Source organism: Natrix helvetica (genome assembly GCF_964273705.1).
Source record: "Natrix helvetica genome assembly, chromosome: 10".
Classification (NCBI taxonomy): domain Eukaryota; kingdom Metazoa; phylum Chordata; class Lepidosauria; order Squamata; family Natricidae; genus Natrix; species Natrix helvetica.
Window position 1 is genome coordinate 6,356,339 of NC_138561.1, and position 22,866 is coordinate 6,379,204.

A 22,866-nucleotide genomic window follows, 5' to 3' on the forward strand; every position below is an offset into this window, starting at 1 on the left:
ATGTTTTACACGGGGAGTCCTCGCCTTACAACAGTTCCTTTAGCGACGGCTCAAAGCTACACCAGAAAAAGTGACATAGGGCCGTTTTTCACACAACCGGTGCAGCTTCCCCTTGGTCACATGATCCACATTCAGATCAGAGGGGGTATTCAGCCGGTTCTCTCCAGTTCGGGCGAACCGCTAGCGCCGGCTGTGGGAGGCTCCGCCCATGCGCCCCGACGGAATGCACGAGCACGGCGCATGCGCAGAAGGCGGTGCACATGCGCCGATGAGGCACGTGCACGCTCACATTTGCAAACCGGTAGGGAAAGTAAGTGAAACCCATCGCTGATTCGGATGCTTGGCAGCTGACTCGTACTTATGACGGTTGCCGTGTCCCAGGGTCCCGCAATCCCCTTTTGCGACCTTCTGACAAGCAAGGTCAATGGAGAAGCAGGATTGATTTGACTAAACTTAACAACTGCTGCAATTCATTTAACAACTGTGGCAAGAAAGGTTGTAAAACGGGGCGGAACTCACTTAACAACTGCCTTGCTTAGCAACATTGCTAAACTCCGGCTTCAACTGTCATAAGCCGAGGACGATCTGTATTACAGTTGTATTTAGTTTTGTTTTTTTTAAAAACCAAAATTGTTTGAATGTATTCTCCCCAACTACCCCGACGTTATCAATTTACTTTTGAATATTTGCCACACTGATTTCCGTGTGCTGGCTAACGACCGCAATCGGGTGGTGTTGTTTTTTCCATTTGATTTACCCCAACAATTTAATTGTATTACTTTTTCTCACTGAATCATGTTTCCATTCTACAAATAAAGCAGAAGGTGGGATAATTGCAGGACGTGCATAAGATGTTCGGAGGATGTGGATTGAATTGCTTTGTCCATTTTCATTTTGCTTCCAAGCATACCTGAGGGCAGAGGGTCTTCCTAAAATACTAATTCACATCGAAAGTGATTAATTTTGCCTTTTCAGGCTGCTCAAGATTATTGGCCTGAAATTTGGCTACAAAGAACCAGGTAGGGACAACATAATTTTCTGCTACTTATCAACAGACAACAAAATAACCACCTATGCTGATAGAAAGCTTTTAGATAGGCGCAATAAACCTAGAATAAGGATGGTCAATTAAACAGACATATGGGAGAAGCCAGTACTGACCCTCTCCTTAAATCATTCTCTGCTAGAACACTTTAAAAAAAATCTTGACTCCAGCTCAGAATCCCGGTGAGGCTTTTGAGTTCATTTATATTTGTGTATTTACGGAACGGACCCAACTTGCTAGGAACACAGTGCATTAAAAAAAAAAAGATTAGTTCGATGCACCATGTCCCAGTTTGGTACTTGAATTAAATCTCTTGCAGTTCGCTTGTTCGTTACACCGATGTGCCAACTAATATGTTATTGACCTAAAGTGATAGCAATCTTCCAATATCTCGGGGTTGCCACAAAGAAGAGGGAGTCAAACTATTCTCCAAGGCACCTGAGGGTAGAACAAGAAGCAATGAGTGGAAACTAATCAAGGAGAGAAGCAACTTAGAACTGAGGAGAAACTTCCTGACAGTGAGAACAATTAATCAGTGGAACAGAAGTTGCCTCCAGAAGTTGTGAATGCCCCAACACTGGAATTCTTTAAGAAGATGTTGGATAGCCATTTGTCTGAAACAGTATAGGATTTCCTGCCTAGGCAGCGGGTTGGACTAGAAGACCTCCAAGGTCCCTTCTAACTCTGCTATTGTATTAAAGTGGTATACAATATCATGATAATCCACTGTTAAAATACAACATTGTGTTTGCCAACTTTTATCTTTATTTTGTAAGTCTTACAGCATTGCAACTTGGCATGGTACAAGTGTGATGAGTTATTTTTATGATTAAACGCCCACAATAAAAATGAATTTTTAATTGATTTCTGTTTGTTTGTTATCCCAACTTTGTTATTATTTTTTATAAATATGGGCAGTCTTCAAGCTATGACCAAGTTGAGCCCAAATCTTCTGTTGCTAAGCAAAACATTTCTTAAGTGATTTTTTGGCCCTATTTTACAACCTTTTTTTGCCACAGTTGTTAAGTGAATCACTGCAGTTGTTAAGTTAGTAACCCGGTCGTTAAATGAACCTGGCTTCCCCATGAACTTTGCTTATCAGAAGGTTGCCAAATGTGATCACATGACCCCGGGACATTGCAACCGTCATAAGTATGAGTCACTTGCCAAAAGTCTGAATTTTGATCACTTGTATAGGTAGTCCTTGACTTACAACAGTTTGCTTAGGGATCGTTTGAAGTTACAATGGCACTCACTGAAAAAAGTAACTTATGACCATTTTTCACACTTATGACATTTGCAGCATCTCCTTGGTAGCATGGTTTACATTCAGATGCTTGACAACCCACTCACATTTATGATGGTTGCAGTGTCCCAGGCTCTTCCGCAACCTTTCGACAACCCAAGTCAATGGGGAAGCCAGGTTCACTTAACAACCGCGTGACTAATTTAACAATTGCAGTGATCCACTTAACGTGCCCAAAAAAGTCTCAAAATGGGGCAAAACTCACCCTTATAAAAATGTCTCACTTAGCAACCTGAATTCTGGCCTCAATTGTAGTTGTGAGTGGGAGGACTCCCTGTATTCCAAGCATGGCCTTAATAAGGCTCTGTCAAGTGGTACTTTACGAAGTCCCGCTTTAGAACTTCACGGGAATGCAAAGGTAAATGTTCCCCTCGCGCATGTGCTAGTCGTTCCTGACTCTAGGGGGTGGTGCTCATCTCCGTTTCAAAGCCGAAGAGCCAGCGCTGTCCAAAGATGTCTTTGTGGTCATGTGGCCGGCATGACTAAATGCCGAAGGCGCACGGAACGCTGTTCCCTTCCCACCAAAGGTGGTCCCTATTTTTCTACTTGCATTTTTACATGCTTTCGAACTGCTAGGTTTGCAGAAGCTGGGACAAATAATGGGAGCTCATTCCGTTATGTGGCACTAAGGATTCGAACCGCTGAACAGAACGCTGTTACCTTCCCACCAAAGGCGGTTCCTATTTTTCTACTTGCATTTTTTACGTGCTTTCGAACTGCTAGGTTGGCAGAAGCTGGGACAAGTAACGGGAGCTCACTCCGTTACGCGGCGCTAGGGATTCGAACCGCCGAACTGCCGACCTTTCTGATCGACAAGCTCAGCGTCTTCGCCACTGAGACACCGCTGCGACTTGGCAACGTACGAGGTCACTAAACTAAACTGTTGCAAGTCGAGCTCTACCTGATAACGGGTGCAGGCAGCCGAGGGGCATCCATTCTGCATCTCCCAACTTCCCCTGAATCTCCCAACTTGACATTGGTTGGCTTAACCGTTCCAGTTTCAACTTGTCATTTGCCCGATTTGCAGACCCTTCCCGGGGGCGCCTTTTTAAAAAAAGCGAGTGAGGAAGCGCCCCGGCAGACACAAACCCCCGAAGTGCGTGCTGTCCTTGCGCCTTTTTGTCGTCGTCGTCTCTCTCGCTTGATGGGGAAGTTTGCTGCCGTGCAATGAATGAAAAAAATAAATAAATAAAAATAAAAGAGAGAGTGAATCCGATCAAAGCAGCATCTGCCGTTCTTGCAGTCACAGACAGACGCACTGCTGCTTCCGAAATTGGCAGGCGCAATCTCATCGGAGCGAAAGTACGGCTTGCTTTGGACGCTGTCTGCCAGCAGAGGCTGTTGCTCTTTGCCAGAGGAGGGAAACAGCTTGCACGGAGAGGCCGAACCTTACTGCATTGCAGGGCATAAAAATGCTTTTTTCCCCCCCGTGACTGGGCTCCCCTCCCTGACTCTCTGTCTCCGTCGCACATGCTGTTTATTGGCTTATCGAAGGCTGCTGGTGGTTAATGCCTCAAAGTAATGCTGGCTTGCGTTGAGGGAGAAGATTCATGCGATCTCCGTTCCTTGGCGCCGCCGGCCTGATCTTTGCAGTTGGATGTCTGGGTGACATTTCTGGGAAGGAAGGCTCTGTTTTGCCTTCCCCTTGACAAAATTAACCTATCGTGGAGAACAGAGAGGGCTGTTTGTTCGTGTAACAGAGGCCGTGTACATTCCCGGGAACTTCGAAAGAGGTACTTTGTAAAGTACCCCTTTACGAAGCCGTAGTAAGATCACACTTGGAATGCGATGTCCAGTTCAGTGATGGGCTGCCAATTTTTTTTACTACTGGTTTGGGCATGCTCCTGCCCTTCTGTGCATCCATGGCGCTTCTGCGGATGCACGGAAGTGTCCTTTGGAGCCTCCCGCTGTTGCTACTACTGGTTCGCCCAATCCGGGCCGAATTGAGAGCAACCCACCTCTAGTCCAGTGTCAGGCCATCAGCCATCTTTTCTTTGGGGTCTTTGGCCTGCCACACTTTCTATTATTCTACTATGCCTTTTCTGTTGTGGGAAAATGGAAGGGGGGGATTGTACGGAGTTAGATGCTATGTAGCCATAACAAAATTCTTGTAGAAAGCCAAGGTCATCCTTTGTCTCTGCACCTCTGCACCTGATTGGAACAGGATGGGTAGAACTGCCAGCATGGCAGTCGGAGACTGGACCATGGGATGGGCTGGTGGGGGCGGGGGCAAGATCTTGAACTTTCAACTAGGTGGGGGAAACCGGGAAGCTTTCAGATTCGGGTTTTCCCCGATGTGCCAACAGGGCTCTCTTAATGAATTGAAACTTTAAGGAATCTTTTGCCTCGAACTGTGATTTAATTTTGGATGCTATTTGGAACCCTGGCATCCAGTTCTGTTCACCACAATATGAAAAAGATGTTGGGACTCTGGAAAAGAGTGCAGAGAAGAGCAACAAATATGATTAGGGGGCTGGAGGCTAAAACATACAAAGAACTGTTACAGGAATTGAGTATGTCTAGTTTAATAAAGGGAAGTGGTGGCTCAGTGGCTAAGATGCTGAGCTTGTTGATCAGAAGGTCAGTTGTTCGGCGGTTCGAATCCCTAGCACCGCGTAACGGACTGAGCTTCCGTTACTTGTCCCAGCTTCTGCCAACCTAGCAGTTCAAAAGCGTGTAAAAAATGCAAGTGGAAAAATAGGGACCACCTTTGTTGGGAAGGGAACAGCGTTCCGTGCACCTTTGGCGTTTAGTCATGCCGGCCACATGACCACGGAGACGTCTTCGGACAGCGCTGGCTCTTGGGCTTTGAAACGGAGATGAGCACCACCCCCTAGAGTCAGGAACAACTAGCACATATGTACGAGGGGAACCTTTACCTTTACATTAGTTTAATGAAAAGAAGGATTGGGGGGGACATGATAGTAGACTTCCAATTTTTGAGGGGCTCCTACAAAGATGAGAGGGTCAAACTATTTTCCAAAGCACCAAAAGGCAAGAGGAGAAACAATGGATGGAAACTAACCAAGGAGAGAAGCAACCTAGGACTAAGGAGAAGTTTCCTAATGGTGAGAGCAATCAACCAATGGAATAGTTTGCCTTCAGAAGCTGTGGGTGCTCCATCATTGCAGGCTTTCAAAAAGAGACTGGACAATCATGTATCTGAAATGGTAGAGGGTCTTCCATTTGAGCAGGGGTTGGACTAGAAGATCTCCAAGGTCCCTTCCGACTCTATTAAACTATGTTCTGTGTACAGCATCCAGTATGCAGGTGGCAGATTTCTGTAGAGTCCCTGCCAGGGAAGGGCCATGCTACTCAGAGATACAGAGGTGTTTTTTACATTTTTTGCAATGATATCCCTTATCTTTAGCAGAGGACTTTTCAGCCATTCATGTGGCTTGATGTTATACCAATGAGCTTTAGGCTCCTATGCTCCTGGCCACATATCAATGCTGTGCAAATCTGGGGTGGAACGCTAACAGAAGATCCTCTATTTGTTTGAGATACAAATATGTTAAGGACATGCTAATGTTTACCTAAACATTATTTGCTTTAAAAAAAATCACTACAGGTCATCCTTGATTTAGGACTGCAATCAAGCCCAAAATTTCTGTTGCTAAGCGAGACAGTTGTTAAATGAGTTTTGCTCTATTTTACAACCTTTCTTGTCTTCTCCGTCAAGGGAATCGAGGCCATTGTTACCTAGTAACACAGTTGTAAAGTGAATATGGCTTCCCCATTGACTTTCCTTGTCAGAAGGACCCTAATGGGAATCGCACCACAATGGTCATAAATACGAATCATTTGCTAAGCGTCTGAATTTCGATTACGGGACCATGGGAATGCTGCAGTGGTTATAAGTGTGGAAAAAAAAAACCGATCATAAGTCACCTTCAGTGCCGTCGTAACTTCAAATCGTCTGTTGTAAACCAAGAAGTTCACCTCAAGAGGTGAGAATGCAGAACGCAGACTTGGTATGCAGAAAGAGATCCAGAAGGCGTTGTCCCTAAGTCTAGATTAAATAGGCACCATAAACCAAGAACAAGACACAACGAACTGCTCGGAGAAGTTTTCTTTCTTGCTGTTCACCCACAGACTCCCGGAGTCTTGCCAAACTAAAGCACACTCCGGGTAATTGTCGGAGAAATACGGTGAAGATTTAGGGAGGATCCTTTCTTGGTCTCTTTCCTGCAGCTCAGCTGCCAGATTCCACCACAGTCCTTCCCACCCGCTTGTTCATTTTTGGATGCGAAGGAATGTGGTTGGTAAAGGGAGTTTTTCTACCCATCGTTTCCCACTTTGACTTGTCAAATAAAGCTTGCGCGGTTCCCAATCTAATCGCGAAATGTTTTCCGTAACACAATGGAGGGGGGGAGGGGGGAGAGAGGCTGGATGAAACGCCCTGGGAATTCTTCATGATTGTCAAATTAGACCCAACTTCACATGACAATAAAGCATCCTCCGAGAAGACAGCCGGGGGGCGGGGGAGGATGGGGGGGGGGGAAGCGAAATCGGAAGGGGGAAAAAAAGTAATTCTAAGGGTGCTGTTGTGTGGCTGGCATGGTGAAAATAAAAGCCTCGTAAATTTGGCTTTTAAAGCACTTAAGCAGATTGCTGCTTGTTTTGGCACAACGGCTCCTTCCCTGAGAGCACTTTGAAGCGACTCCTACGCAGGAATAGATGTGAAAAGTGTTAATATTGGAATGGAAACCCCTGGTGGATTTTCTAGAAGGAAATTGTGATTGGATTACTTACATTTCTGGCCAAACTTTTTCGTCTGTCAGTCTTTCCTCAAATATAAGAATTTCAAGCACGGCTGAACTAGCTTTTAAATGATCAGACCTAAAGGTAAACGCAGATAGTCCTCAACTTGCAACCAAAATGTCTTGTTATTAAGCAGACAGTAGCTCAGCGGGTTTTGCTCCACTTAACGACATTTCTTGCCACAGTTGTTCAGTGGATTGCTGCCGTTATTAAGTGAGTAATGTGATGGTTAAGTGAATCCCGCTTCCTATTGACTTCGCTGGTTAGAAGGTCGCGGAAGGTTTGGCTAGTTAGAGAAAAGAAGAATTAGGAGTGACAAGATAGCAGTCTTCCAGTATTTGAGGGGCTGCCACGAAGAAGAGGGGGTCAAATTATTCTCCAAAGGCACCAGAGGGCAGGACAAGAAACAATGGTTGGAAACTAATCAAAGAGAAAAGCAACCTGGTGTTAAGGAGAAACTTCCTAACAGTGAGAACAATTAACCAGTGGAACAGCTTGCCACCAGAAATGGTGGGAGCTCCATCATTGGAGGTTTTGAAAAAGAGATTAGACAGTCACTTATCTAAAATGGTATAGGTACTCCTGCTTGAACAGGGGGTTGGACTAGAAGACCTCCAAGGTCCCTTCCAGATTGTGTGGTGTGGTGTGTGTGGTCTGGTCTGATCTGGTAGTCTAGTCTAGTCTAGTCTAGTCTCTAGTCTAGTCTAGTCTCTAGTCTCTAGTCTAGTGTCTAGTTACTCTAGTCTCTAGTTACTCTAGTCTAGTCTCTAATCTAGTCTAGTCTCTAGTCTAGTCTAGTCTAATCTCTAATCTAGTCTCTAGTCTCTAGTCTCTAGTCTCTAGTCTCTAGTCTAGTCTAGTCTCTAGTCTAGTCTCTAGTCTCTAGTCTAGTCTAATCTCTAATCTAGTCTCTAGTCTCTAGTCTAGTCTAGTCTCTAGTCTAGTCTAGTCTCTAGTCTCTAGTCTAGTCTCTAGTTACTCTAGTCTCTAGTTACTCTAGTCTAGTCTCTAATCTAGTCTAGTCTCTAGTCTAGTCTAGTCTCTAATCTAGTCTCTAGTCTCTAGTCTAGTCTAATCTCTAATCTAGTCTCTGGTCTCTAGTCTCTAGTCTCTAGTCTCTAGTCTCTAGTCTCTAGTCTCTAGTCTCTAGTCTCTAGTCTCTAGTCTAGTCTAGTCTCTAGTCTAGTCTCTAGTCTCTAGTCTAGTCTAATCTCTAATCTAGTCTCTAGTCTCTAGTCTAGTCTAGTCTCTAGTCTAGTCTAGTCTCTAGTCTAGTCTAGTCTCTAGTCTCTAGTCTAGTCTCTAGTTACTCTAGTCTCTAGTTACTCTAGTCTAGTCTCTAATCTAGTCTAGTCTCTAGTCTAGTCTAGTCTCTAATCTAGTCTCTAGTCTCTAGTCTCTAGTCTCTAGTCTCTAGTCTAGTCTAGTCTCTAGTCTAGTCTCTAGTCTCTAGTCTAGTCTAATCTCTAATCTAGTCTCTAGTCTAGTCTAGTCTCTAGTCTAGTCTCTAGTCTAGTCTAATCTCTAATCTAGTCTGTAGTCTCTAGTCTAGTCTAGTCTCTAGTCTAGTCTCTAGTCTAGTCTAATCTCTAATCTAGTCTAGTCTGTAGTCTAGTCTCTAGTCTAGTCTAATCTCTAATCTAGTCTAGTCTGTAGTCTCTAGTCTAGTCTAATCTAGTGTCTAGTCTAGTCTAGAGTCTAGTCCAGTCCAGTCCAGTCCAGTCTGGATCATATGACCCTAGGAAACCACAGGGATGCTGCAGTGGTCATAAGTGTGACAAACGGTCATAAGTCACTCTTTTTCAGTGCTTTGGAACAGTCACTAAACGAATGGTTGTAAGTCAAGGACTACCTGTATGAAAAATCCGCCAATCCTACCCCATCCCCTCAATGTTGAGCCAACTGAATAGCCCCTAGATGTGGGCACTAAAAAAAGAGGCAGTGTTATGCCATGCTGGCCTTTAATCTTGGTTGACTCTTGAATTTGTACTGTTTCATGACATGCTGTTATATCTTAGCTGGCTTTTGTGTCATGTATTTAATATATTTGTATATTGTTTATATACTACGGGGCATACATAAGTCTAAGTCCTATTGGCATTTTGGATATTTTGGCAGAAATTAAGAGATTTAAGTACAAAACTGTTTTTCTTTTACCTTGAGTGGCAAGTGGTTTATGGATGTGCAGTACTTACCCTAAACTTCCCAAAGCATAATAAGGTGGCCTTATCTTTGCATCCAGACCTGAACGGTCCCATTATTTAGCTCGTGGTTATCCTTCCATTGATCCTCCGTTGGCACTAAATTTCTGTGAGTGCCATTCATTAAAGCGTGGCTGCATTGCCAGCAAGCAGACTTGTGGATAAAATTCTCTGCAGCCTGGCAGATAATTTGATTGGTGAAGCTGGTCTCCATCGTTTCTATTCTGTTTCCGGGTGATACAGCGTGGGGTTTGCGAAAAGCAGATCATGCCAGACAAACCTTATCGCCTTCTTTGACAATAAAGAGACTAAATTAGTGGATCGAGGAAATGCTCTGGATACGGTGGACCTCGATTTCAGTAAGGAATTTGATAGCGTAGACCATAGCCTAGTTCTTGGTAAGATAGGTAGAGCAACGTAGGATAGACAGCACCACCACAAATGAATTCACCGGACCCAGCATGTACACAGGTTTTCCTCGACTTGCAACGGTTCATCTAGTGAGCATTCACTTTAAAAAAAAGCGACGTACGGCTTTTTTTTCACACTTACGACCGTTGCAACATCCCCATGGGCACGTGATAAAAAATTCAGGCACTTGGCAACTGATTCACCTTCATGACAGTTGCAGTTTCCCACAATTATGTGATCCCCTTTTGCAACCTTTGGACAATGGGGAGGTGAGATTCACTTAACGACCGTGTTACTAACTTAACAAGGCAGGAAGTTACTAACTTAGCATGCGTGTGCTGGGACCCGGAAGAGCAGCTGCCCGGTGCGCATGCATGCGCTGGGCAGTTGCTCATGCGGGTTCTACTGTGCGCATGTGCAGTGGCCACCTCGTCTTCCAGTTTCTGGCATGCATGCATGCACAAATACCAGCTGGCCAGTGCGCCTGCACCTGCCAGAAATCTTCCCACTAGGCGTATGCATGCTGGGCGGCTGCTCTTCCAGCTTCCAGCTAAGTTAGCAAGACTGGGCACAACATCTGCCCTGCTTAGCAATGGAAACTCTGGTCCCAGTTGTCATAACTTGAGGACTACCTGCAATCAGAAAAGGTAGAGTAGATCGGCGATTGGCTTTTTGGTTGGACTTGCCTTGATTGTAACTTCTATTCTTCCTGCTTGCTCCTCTAGGTCTCCCACGTAGCGTCCAGGCCTGCAGATGGACGCAGAAGGGTTTGGCGAGCTGCTGCAGCAGGCAGAACAGCTGGCAGCTGAGACAGAAGGCATCGCAGAGCTTCCTCACGTCGAGCGCAATCTCCAGGAGATCCAACAGGCTGGGGAGCGCTTGCGTTCCCGGACACTGACCCGCACCTCACAAGAAACAGCAGACGTCAAGGCGTAAGTCTCTGGTTTGCTTAAAACCTCTGTCAGTGGCTGCTGGAGTTGTATCGCTGGAGAGCAAAGCCTGGCAGGGGTGTCAAACTCCTAGAACAGGGGTGTCAAACTTAAGACCCACGGGCTGGATCCGAACCCTAGGTTGCTTAGATCTGGCCCCCAGGGCCGCCCTGGAATCAGTGAAGGACCAGCTCGCGATCCTCTTGAGATCAACAATGGAGCACGGCCCCAAATTCATTGGTCCTTTCCCCATTGTGTGGGTTGTTATTCCCATCACAGTGCAGCTAAGACTCTCCCCCACACACACATTGCGGAGAACACGCCCACTGCAGCCTGATCCAATCAATTCAGGCATCTGATATCAGAGGAGACCCGTTACGGCCGCCAGCCCCGGGCACTGTAGACGAGGAACAGTTGCACTATGAAGTTCAAGATATACTAGCTACCAGGTAGTATACAGAGGGCGGTTACAATGCCTTGTTCTCTGGAAAGGTTATGCCCCCTGTCGGAGGTATCATGGGCTCATAGTAAGGACTGTAGGGCGCCTCGCCTGGTAGCGAGATTCCACCACAGACATCCCGCAAAACCGGAGGGGGTGAGGGGGTGTCCTTTGGCACTGGCAGAGGGCTGCAGGAGGCAATTACAGCTGGAAACGGAGGTTGTAAGTCCATTTGCGCTGGCAGAGCACTCAGGATGTCACGGGCACCCCCTCTCAGCCCCCCCCCCAAAGGTTAAACACAACCCTGATGTGGCCCTCAATGAAATTGAGTTTGACACCCCAGGTCTAGGACAATTCACCACGGCCTCCTCGCCATGGGACAACATGACATTAACAGATTAACAGAGTTGGATGGGACCTTGTAGGTCATCTAGTCCAACACCCCTCCACCCCCACCCCAGCAGGAGAGTGGACAATTGTCCTGCATGGACATTTCCATGTGGGATAACTCAACGCGATCCATGTTATCCGCCACTTTTCTTTTGACATTATTTCCATCGCTAAAAAAGGTAATTGAGTGGGACAGCTGACACCTGATTTTTCTCTTTGATATACTTCATTCCCTCAGCTGTTCCTCATACGATTTAGCCTCCAGGCCTCTTATCACCTTTTGTTAGTCTTCTCAGCATGCTTTCTAGGATCTCAACATCTTTTTTGCGTTGTGGTGACCCGAATTGGATGTTGTATTCCAAGTGCGGTCTCACTTAAGTGTGATATCACTAAGTGTTGTATCAAATGTTTTGTGATCAATGTAGTTTTACGATGACTATGATAATGCTCTATTGTTGTATGTATACTGAGAGCTTATGCGCCGTAGACAAATCCCATGTGTGTCTAATCACACTTCGAATTCTAACTCTTCTAACCAGTGTGATACAAAGGGGTACTGTCACTTCTTATCGTAACCACCTCATGATTCGCTTAAATCAGGGGTCCCCAAACTTGGCAACTTTAAGACTTGTGGACTTCAACTCCCAGAATTCTCCAGCCGGAGAATTCTGGGAGTTGAAGTTCACAAATCTTAAAGTTGCCAAGTTTGAAGACATCTGGCTTAAGTGGTTTGCTTACCAACCGTGGCAAAATAAAAAACGTTGCAAAATTGGGCGTGACTCACTTAACAACCCACCTAGATTAACAATATAGAATTCTGGTCCCCGTTATGGTTGTAAGTCAAGGATTACCAGTATATATATTTTGCAATTCAATCATTCCTTCTTTATATCTGACCAAACCACCTCATTGTACTTTTTTCATTCACTTTTGCATTCCATCCATCACCCATCCATCTCTTCTTGTCTTACCACACCTATTTCCTAAGTACAGGTAGTCCTCGACTTACAACAATTCATTTAGTGACTATTCAAAGTTACAACAGCTTACAACTGAAAAAAGTGACTTGTGATTCAACTTCAAACGCTTGACAGCTAGTTCATATTTATGACAGTTGCAGTGTCCCAGGGTCTTGTGATCCCCCTTTGTGACCATCCGACGAGCAAAGTCAATGAGAAAGCAAGATTCACTTACCAACTGTGTTACTAAATTAACCACTGTAATGGTTCATTTAACAACTGTGGCAAGTAAAATGGGAAACTCACTTAAACAAACCTAGCAGTTGTTCTGACCGAGGCTTCCCTAGAGCATGAAGCAAACTCCTGGTCCCGACAAAAAACCCTTTTATTAATTTCCTGTGAATTCTGCTCATTCAGAGCCAGCAAAGTCTTTCAAGGGAGGATTTACAGTCACAGACCTTATCTGGTTTGGAGAGCTGACAGGCCGATATCTGCAGAACTTGGCAAGGAGTCTCGGAGAGTCACCAACCAATTAAGCGAACTAATTGTCTCCTGCAAACTCCACTCCCCTTTCGCTCCTCTTTTATTTCCTCTGGGAGGGGCCATTCATCATCCACCTGTGGCCTTACTCCCAAGTCGCCCCCTGTTCCTAAGCTGTTCCCTTCGTCTGGCAACTCTGCGCATGCGCACACTGGGAACAGGCTCCAGCTGTTCGTCTGCCTCACTGATGCCTGACTCCAAAGGCAGCTGATAACTGGCATACGGCTCTGGCCCCTTCTCTGCCTCTGACACAGAGCCCTCATCCGAGCCTTCCCCAGACTCCAGGACTGGCCCAGGTTCCTCCCCAACCCTCCTCACTGTCCGAATCTGCTCACCAGCTCTACTGCCTTAAGTCACAACAGCATTATAGATTTTGGGCTTAATTGTGGTCGTAACTCCGTACCTATGTACCATTTCCGCTGTGTTCAAGTTTTATTTTTTCCCCAGCTCTCACTTCTACACCCTATTTATCTCAGCTTATATCCTTTCCGCCTGGTTGGCATTCATTGCCGAAAGAGCACCACGGTTCCCTCGGGGGAATTTCTTGGGAGTTCTCTCCTGATTGAGATAATTTCTAAAGCAGATTTCCTTTCATCAGACCGAATCGAGAATCAGTCGAAGAAAAAATGCCAAATGAAAAGAGATGGCTGTGGAAACATTGGCAGGCAGGTTGTGTCAGACTCAAATGCGGTCACATTTTGGGGAACATGTGCAGGCTGTCAATCAGCAGATGTTGAAAAATATTTTAGAAGTCTTCTCAACACTGTTCTCCTCAACTGAGGCTTTGGTTGCTTTAATGATCAGGCAAACAAAAGTTGTTTCTTGAAATGTGTTTATTTCAATCCAGATTGTGTAGAAGCTCCAAGATCCAAAAACTAGTGCAGATAATTTTTCTACCTGGGGCCACAATTTGGGAGCAGAGTTTTGGTGGCTGAGCCAGGCGGTTGTTAGGTGAATTGCTAATTATGCCACCTTCTTGCTAAGGCTGTTAAGTGAATCACTACTGTTGTTAAACGATACATCCAGTTGTTAAGTGAATCTGACTTGATTGATTCTGCTTGTTGGAAACTGGCTAGGAAATACGGTCGCAAATATGATCACGTGCCCCCAGGATGCTGCAGCTGTCCTAAATACTGTACATGTGCCCCAATTTTGATCAGGTGACCATGGGGATGCTGCAGTGGTCGTAAATGCGAGGCCTGGTCATAAGTCACTCTTTTCAATGCCATTATTACTTTGAATGCTTGCAAGTCAAAGGACTACCTGCATTGTGCTCTCTGGATTTTAATTTTGCTTTGGGAAGAAATGGGGACATGGTGGCTAAGACGCTGAGCTTGTTGATCAGAAAGGTTGGCAGTTCGGCGGTTCGAATCCCCAGCGCCGCATAACGGAGTGAGCTCCCGTTACTTGTCCCAGCTTCTGCCAACCTAGCAGTTGGCAGAAGCTGGGACAAGTAATGGGAAAGCACGTAAAAATGCAAGTAGAAAAATAGGAACCACCTTTGGTGGGAAGGGAACAGCGTTCCGTGCGCCTTTGGCGTTGAGTCATGCCGGCCACATGACCATGGAGACGTCTTCGGACAGCGCTGGCTCTTCAGCTTTGAAACGGAGATGAGCATCGCCCCCTAGAGTCGGGAATGACTAGAACATATGTGCCTTTACCTTTTACCTTGGGAAGAAATGACTGTGTCGTTTTGTTTATTATCTCCGTGCTTTTCATCCTCTGTTTTTTTTTTTTTTTGAAATCTGTCTTCCAGATCAGTTCTTCTTGGATCCAGAGGCCTCGATATATCCCACATATCTCAGCGCTTGGAAAGCTTGAGCGCCGTGACAACATTTGAACCTCTAGAGCCAGTGAAAGACACCGATATACAGGTCAGGGTCATACGTGACAAAAGGATGTTCTCTTTAATCGAAGGAAGCGCATGTATTTTGCAATGCTTGATGTGTGGACGCCTTGGTAAACGTGTTCAAGGGAATGGGGTCCTTCTTTGCTGAAGAGTAAAAGCATTTTGCATTGTGCATTGAATGCTTAAGTGTCTCGAGGTTTCAGTTCTTGGTATCCTCTTTGCGCATGGCATTGTTTTCGGTGGCACTGTTGAAAGCCTTGCCTACCTCGGCTTGTTTACTTACTGAAAGAGCTGGTGGTGTATTCATTCGAAGGACAGCACTGCAGTGATCTCAGTTTGAAGAGCGTAGACTTTGGGTGTTTACTTTTTGAGTTTCCTCTCGCTGAATCTTTTTTTTTTTTTGAAGAAAAGTTGTTTATTTTTTCTTCTCTATGTACAATTGTAGGTATTCATTCACATAGTTGTTATTCTTTTTTTACATTCGTCATTCTTATACATTTGTCATTCCATTGACAGGGTTATAACCTACCGTTTGGGTTGCTTTGTTTACCATTCCTTGCCTGTTTTGACATCACCTTCTTTTCCCTCCCTCCCTTTTCTGCTTCCTTCCTTCCTCTCTCCTTTCCCTTCCTTCTTCCCTTCCCTTTCCTCTCCCCTACTCCTCTCTTCCTCTCTCCCTTCCTGCCCTCTCTCCCTCTCTCCCTTTCCCTTCCTTCTTCCTTTTCCTCTTCCCCACTCTTCCCCTTCCCCTTCCTACCCTATCTCCTTCTCTCATTTCCCTTCCTTCTTCCTTTTCCTCTTCCCCACTCTTCTTTTCCCCTTCCCCTTCCTACCCTATCTCCTTCTCTCCCTTCCGCTTCCTTCTTCCCTTCCCTTTCCTCTCCCCTACTCCTCTCTTCCTCTTCCTCTTCCTCTTCCCCTTCCTGCCCTCTCTCTTTCTCTCCTTTCCTTTCCTTCTTCCCTTTCCTCTCCCCTACTCCTCTCTTCCTCTCTCCCTTCCTACCCTTTCTCCTTTCCCTTCCTTCTCCCCTTTCCTTTCTTCTACACCTTTCTCCCTCTCTCCCTTCCTGCCCTCTCTCCTTCTCTCCCTTTCCCTTCCTTCTTCCCTTTCCTCTCCCTTACTCCACTCTTCCTCTCCCCCTTCCTACCCTATCTCCTTCTCTCCCTTCCCCTTCCTTCTTCCCTTTCCTCTCCCTTACTCCACTCTTCCTCTCCCCCTTCCTACCCTATCTCCTTCTCTCCCTTCCCCTTCCTTCTTCCCTTCCCTTTCCTCTCCCCTACTCCTCTCTTCCTCTCTCCCTTCCTGCCCTCTCTCCTTCTCTCATTTACCTTCCTTCCTCCTTTTCCTCTTCCCCACTCTTCTTTTCCCTTTCCCCTTCCTACCCTATCTCCTTCTCTCCCTTCCCCTTCCTTCTTCCCTTCCCTTTCCTCTCCCTTACTCCACTCTTCCTCTCCCCCTTCCTGCCCTCTCTCCTTCTCTCCTTTCCCTTCTTTCCTTTCCTCTCCCCTACTCCTCTTTTCCTCTTCCCCTTCCTACCCTCTCTCCTTCTCCCTTCCATCTTCCTCTCCTCACCTCTATCTTCCTTCCTTCCTCTCCCTTTCCTCTCTTCCTCCTTTCTTTTTCTATTGCTGTAGGTGTCTCTTCCGGCTCTTAATTTTTATTTTCTTGGAGGGGTACTTCCGCAGACCCCAAAATAGTTAAACATCATTTCTTGTTCCCTTTCCTTCTCAAATCTATCCTGATGATGTTTCCCCCGCACCTTTGTATCTTACTTTTGAATATGTACTTATATATTATTAGCTGAATCTAGCTGAATCTTTAAGGGGAGGGCTGTATTTCAGTAATAAACTGCGCATTTCCTTATCATACATTCTGAGTTTTGATCCCAAAATTCTGCCAGAATTTACTGGGTTTGCAGTCGGAAATGTGATCCAACTGCCTTCCGGCTCTTTGTACGTTGTAATCTACAAATTATGGGTAGGTGGGTGGGTGGGTGTTATTAGTATGGTGCAACGGCCCCCTCCCCCCTGAACCCGATGGACGACTGATTTAACTTGATCTATTTCTTTGTTCTGCTGTGACAATCAGGGTGCCTCTCCCTAAATTTTAGCGTGAAATCTTGAGTATTTCAGAGACTGAATTTTCGGTAGGATTAAACTGCAACCCCTTTTGCTTGTAACATGATGTTCCTTGCTTTGCTGATTCTGATTCCACCCCCCCCCCTTTTTTTCTCTCTGTCTGTCTCAGTGCTGCATAATGGTAGGTGAGATGGTTTTATCAGTTGGTATTCTTGTAATGGAAGATGAGCGGTATCATATCCAGAGCCTTCTTGTTTATTTTTGTCTTTCTACCTATCAGCAGCGCACATCCTTGTTTTTAAAAATCAATACCATCGCATTACAGGGAGTCCTCGACTTACAACCCATATTGAGTCCCAGTTTTTTGTTTTTTGTTTGGCTAACCGAGTCATTTGTTCAGCGAGTACTGCCCCCGTTTTTACGACTTTTCTCTCCGCCGTTGTTAAGTGAGTCTGCTGCACTTCTTAAGTTAACGACGCGGCTGTTAAATGAACATGGCTTCAGCCATTGATTTGGTCCGAAGGTCACAGAAGGGGATCGTGTGTAACTCCAGGACATTGCTGCCGCCGTCGTAAGCGTGAGTCGGTTGCCAAGCCTCTGGAATTTGATCATGTGACCTTGGGACGGCTGCGATGGTCGTAAGTGTGAAAAACGGTCCTAAGCCACTTTTTTTCAGTGCGGACGGTCACTATATGAACTGTTGTAAGTCGAGGACCATCTGTGTATCTTTCCCGATGCGTTTAATTATTTCAACTTCAGTCGTATTTAGAGTTTCTACATTATTATGTATTATTATGTATTATTATTGCATCAACAGAATTGTATCACAGCAGCCAGTTGTTTCGCCGGATTTGGCATTAATTACTAATGTATTATTATTATTATTATTATTATTATTATTATTATTATTATTATTATTATTATTATTATTATTATTATTATTGATTGATTGACTGATTAGCCTATAGGACAGCGATGGCGAACCTTTTTGGCACTGAGTGCCCAAACTGGAACATGTGTGTACATGTGCGCGCGCCGAAGCATCAGAAACCCAAAGACCAGCTGGCCGATGCGCATGCCAGCCAGCTGGTCTCTGGGTTTGTGGCATGCGCCAACCAGCTGCTCTTTGCATGTGCCAGAACACTGGAAACCCAAAGACTTGCTGGCCAGCACACACATGCCTGTTTTTTGACTGTTTCCTGGGCCATTTTCAGGCCCCCAAAACAGCTGAAAATGCCCTGGAAAAGAGCCTGTTTTTTGACTGTTTTTGGCTATTTTTCAGGCTGTTTTCCGGTGCTCCAGTGCCTGCAAAACCCAGCTAGCAATGGCACACATGCCCACAGAGAAGGCTCTGCGTGCCACCTCTGGCACGCATGCCATAGATTCGCCATCACGGCTGTAGGCCATATCAATATACAAGGTTCAAACACTTTTTACCAGTAAGATTTTAGAGTTTCTACATTCTAGGAACTGACAAGATTTGGGTGGGTTTCTAAGAGCCTTAACATTCAGCTTTGCAGGCAGCAATTTGTGTATTTTTGCTATTCGAACAAGAATTTGTACCCGCAGACGATACCTAGGTGTTCTTTAAAACCTCGTGGCTGTTGTAATAATTAGCGGGGCGTCTTTTTTTTTCCCCCCTCTCCGAAACGGCTTTTTAAGCTTTGGATTTTAGTGCTGATGAAGGGGCCGTGCCAATCGACGTCTTAATTTTTTTGTGAATTATTTAGCGGTAATAACACTTAGGTGATTGATAGAAGAAGAGGAAAATAACGCGGAGATGTCTCCCCTCGGATCTCGTAATTGATTCTGGGCCTGGGGCGAGCGATTCCCGTTACGTTTGGGAAAAAAAAAAGAGAGAATAATGCCTTTATTATCTCAGATCAGGGACTCATCCCATCCTCAACAGACAGAGAGCTCTGGGGGAGTTGCAAGCCAGACGGGGGTCTGGCTCTGCGGAGGTCTTGTAAGCGAGCATAAAGATGGGCATTTCTGAGAGATCCTTTCGGGGGGGGGGGAGAATGGGGGGGGGCTTTTGTGAGCATATGCAGCATCCTCTCATAAAATGGCTGCTACGGCAGTCACAGTTATTTCGCTTATTTCAGAAGACCAGATTGGTTTCCACATTCTCTCCTCGGTGCCCTTTAGATGTTCCTTCTTCCACCCATCACAGCTCAGTTCTGGCTTTTTTTCCCCTCCCAGAAGAAATGCTTACAAAAATCTGGAACCAAACCCCTTGTCCTTTTAAAGAAATTCTTAAGGACGCAGGTGAGATTTGGTAAAGAATGCTATTTTAGGTCAACGACGGCGAATCTTTTCGGCACCATGTGCCCAGATTCGAATGTGCGTGCACATATGCCGGAACCCCAAAGACCAGGTGGCTGGAACGCATGGGCGCGCTGACCACCTGGTCTTTAGGTTTCCGGTCATGTCTCCATAGGGGAGACGTGATAGCAGTTTTCCAAATATCTCAGGGGATGCCATAAAGAAGAGGGAGTCAAGCTATTCTCCAAGGCACCTGAGGGTAGAACAAGAAGCAATGGGTGGAAACTAATCAAGGAGAGAAGCAACTTAGAACTGAGCAGAAACTTCCTGGCAGTTAGAACAATTAATCAGTGGAACAGAAGTTGCCTCCAGAAGTTCTGAATGCCCCAACACTGGAAGTCTTTAAGAAGATGTTGGATAGCCATTTGTCTGAAATGGTATAGGGTTTCCTGCCTAGGCAGGGGGTTGGACTAGAAGGCCTCCAAGGTCCCTTCCAACTCCATTATTTTTTTATCTTCTTCTCTAGTCTAGTCTGATGAAGAGAAGGACTAGGGGAGACATGATAGCATTGTTCCAATATCTCAGAGGTTGCCATAAAGAAGAGGGAGTCAAGCTATTCTCCAAAGCACCCGAGGGTAGAACAAGAAGCAATGGGTGGAAACTAATCAAGGAGAGAAGCAACTTAGAACTGAGCAGAAACTTCCTGACCGTTAGAACAATTAATCAGTGGAACAGAAGTTGCCTCCAGAAGTTCTGAATGCCCCAACACTGGAAGTCTTTAAGAAGATGTTGGATAGCCATTTGTCTGAAATGGTATAGGGTTTCCTGCCTAGGCAGGGGGTTGGACTAGAAGACCTCCAAGGTCCCTTCCAACTCTGCTATTGTATTGTATGGAGAAAGATGAGAGAGAGACAGACAGACAGGAGGAGAGAGAAAGAGAGAGAGAGAGAAAAAGATGAGAGAGAGACAGACAGACAGACAGGAGGAGAAAGAAAGAGAGAGAGACAAAGATGAGAGAGAGACAGACAGACAGGAGGAGAGAGAGGGAGAGGGAGAGAGAGAGATGAGGGAGAGAAAGACTCCAACTCTGCTATTGTATTGTACACCTGCACACTGGCCAGCTGGTCTTTGGGTATCCAGTGCTCCGGCACATGAGAAAATCAGCTGGTTGACATTCATGCGCACACCTGAAACTAGCTCCTGGAGCCAGCCTCGTGTAACCTCCCAGGCTGCCAGTATAAGCCAGGAGGGACACGGGTCCAGTAAACATGTAGTGGCTCGCAGTCGCCCACGCAACCTGTCCATATCATCGGCGGCAACAGAGTCAAACTCCTCCCAGAATGGTCCCTCAAGACTCAGCTCTGACGTCCCCTCTAGACTATTGAGGGGGACCCATCCACTCCAGATTTGAGCGATTTTGTCATGCAGATATTCCCCAAATTCCTCTGCTCTACCCTGCAGAGGGGCTTCCCGCGGCCTCTGTGAAAGGAGGGAGCGGGTCACCCGAAACAGGGCGGCAGGGCGGTTATCTGCGGACGCAATAAGAGTGGCGCAGTATCAATGTTTGGCCACTCTTAAGGCCACAAGGTAAGTCCGTAAATAGGCTCTTACCTGTGTTCGGTCAGATTCGGAGCGTGAAGATCTCCATCTGCTCTCTAGGCGTCTCTTGTGGCGCTTCATCACCCTTAGCTCCTCAGTAAACCAAGGGGCCAGGGTGGCTCGCTGCCGCAGGAGAGGCCGCAAAGGCGCAACCCGGTCCAAGGCCGCACTATTCCATGTGGCCTCCAGGTCCTCCATCCGGGAGCGGGTCAGGGCTACAGGAAGTGGCCCAAGCTCCGTCTGGAACCTATCCGGTTCCATCAGGTGCCTGGGGCGGAACCATCTAGGACATTCTGGTTCCGCCTCCCCGCGGTGGGGGGTAGCGCCAGGGAAGTCGAGCCGGAGAAGTGAGTGATCTGACCATGACAGGGGCGTAATGACTTCCCCTATTCCCAGATCACTCGTCCACTGGCCAGAGACAAAAATAAGGTCCAGTGTGTGGCCACCCTCGTGTGTGGGCCCCTGAATTATTTGGGTCAGGTCCATGGCTGTCATGGAAGCCATGAACTCCCGAGCAACCTCGGATGATTCACCTATCGATGGCAGGTTGAAATCCCCCATAACCAATAGTTTGGGGGTCTCAACCGCCATCTCTGCGATCATCTTGAGGAGCTCGGGCAGGGCCGCTGATGCATAGCGAGGAGCCAAGTATACAATCAGCAAGCCCAACTGTTTTCCTGGGCCCCACCTCACGCACAGAGACTCACACCCGGATATCTGTGGCACAGTGAACTCTCTCGGCTCCAGCCCCTCCCTTATAATCACCGCTACCCCACCACCCCTACTCAGGGCCCGCGGCTGATAGAATGCACGGTAGCCTGGTGGACACATTTTCACAAGGGGTAGACCCCCCTCGTGGCCCAACCAGGTCTCTGTTATCCCTGCGAGGTCCGGCACCCCCTCCGAGATCAAATCATTAATGAGGGGGGGCTTATTGACAACGGACCTCACGTTGCACAACATCAGCCTCAGGCCCTGGCTCTGTAGACCCTGGCCACCTAGAGTGCGGGGGTTGGGACAAATGACCGGCCGTATCCAACGGCCACGGTCTCCCAACCGGTTAAAAGATCTCGGTCTACCCTCACATCTACCCCTCCTCTCGACCGTTTGGGATATTCCCAATCCTGGAGTACTTTGAATTCTGTTTTAAAGGGTTCCTAAACAAACAAACAAACAAAAAAAAACAATGGGAAGAAAACAAGGGTTCCCCCCCCCCCCCATATTTGAGATTTTAAGCATCTTGCTCGCTCCTCCTCCTCCTCCTGATGCTTCCGGATCTCCAGCGTGAACGAGGAAGAATGCAGTAATGATTAATGAAGAAAAATACTGCAGTTGTTGGCTGCATATTATCTCTTAAGCCTTTCCAGAGTAATTGGTTTTTGACTCGCTTTGGGTTTCATGCCCCGGCTAAGGGAGAGTCCATTAAGTATTTTTGTTGTGTGTGTTATAGCTGAGATCCATTTCTGGTACAAGATGTTTGATAGCAACTAACTCTTCCATCGCTTTGTACCGATTGCCCTGGGGCAGCTTCGTAGTACGTTCCCCACTGATAGATCTCATTTTGGCTATTACTAGGATGCTGTTACTAGGTGGCTCGGTGGCTTGCTCTCCACATTAAAAGGATTCAGAATTGTGAGTTTCAGGCTTGACGTTCACCCGAAAACATCGTTCATTGTTTGCTGAATGTTGCAAACGTAGAGTAGCCGACTCTATTAGATTACTTAGCGGTATTATTCAGAATAAGGCCTTGAGCCGAGAGAGTCCTCTGTGCCACAGATAACCGGTTGTGAGTCCCTGTGCATGAAGTGGGGCCCAGGGAGACAGTTAGGCTTGCTGATTGTATACTTGGCTCCTCGCTATACATCAGCAGCCCTGCCCGAGCTCCTCGAGGTGATCGCTGAGATGGCAGTTGAGACCCCCAGGCTGTTGGTCATGGGGGACTTTAACTTGCCATCGGTAGGGGAAACATCCGAGGTAGCTCGGGAGTTCATGGCCTCCATGACAGCCATGGACCTGACCCAAGTAATTCAGGGCCCCACACACGAGGGTGGTCACACACTGGATCTTATCTTTGTCTCTGGCCAGTGGAG

At 46.5% G+C, this 22,866-nt stretch overlaps 1 protein-coding gene across 1 annotated transcript in view; it reads left to right on the plus strand.

The window, feature by feature from the left end:
- The window catches only part of NUP93 (nucleoporin 93), a 132,066-nt gene that overhangs the window by 6,759 nt on the left and 102,441 nt on the right, over nt 1-22,866 (plus strand). Inside the window, exons 2-3 of the mRNA XM_081963335.1 lie at nt 10,453-10,659; nt 14,741-14,858. Coding sequence (XP_081819461.1) covers nt 10,481-10,659; nt 14,741-14,858 — 297 coding nt within the window. The 5' untranslated portion in view covers nt 10,453-10,480. The remainder of the gene's footprint in view (nt 1-10,452; nt 10,660-14,740; nt 14,859-22,866) is intronic.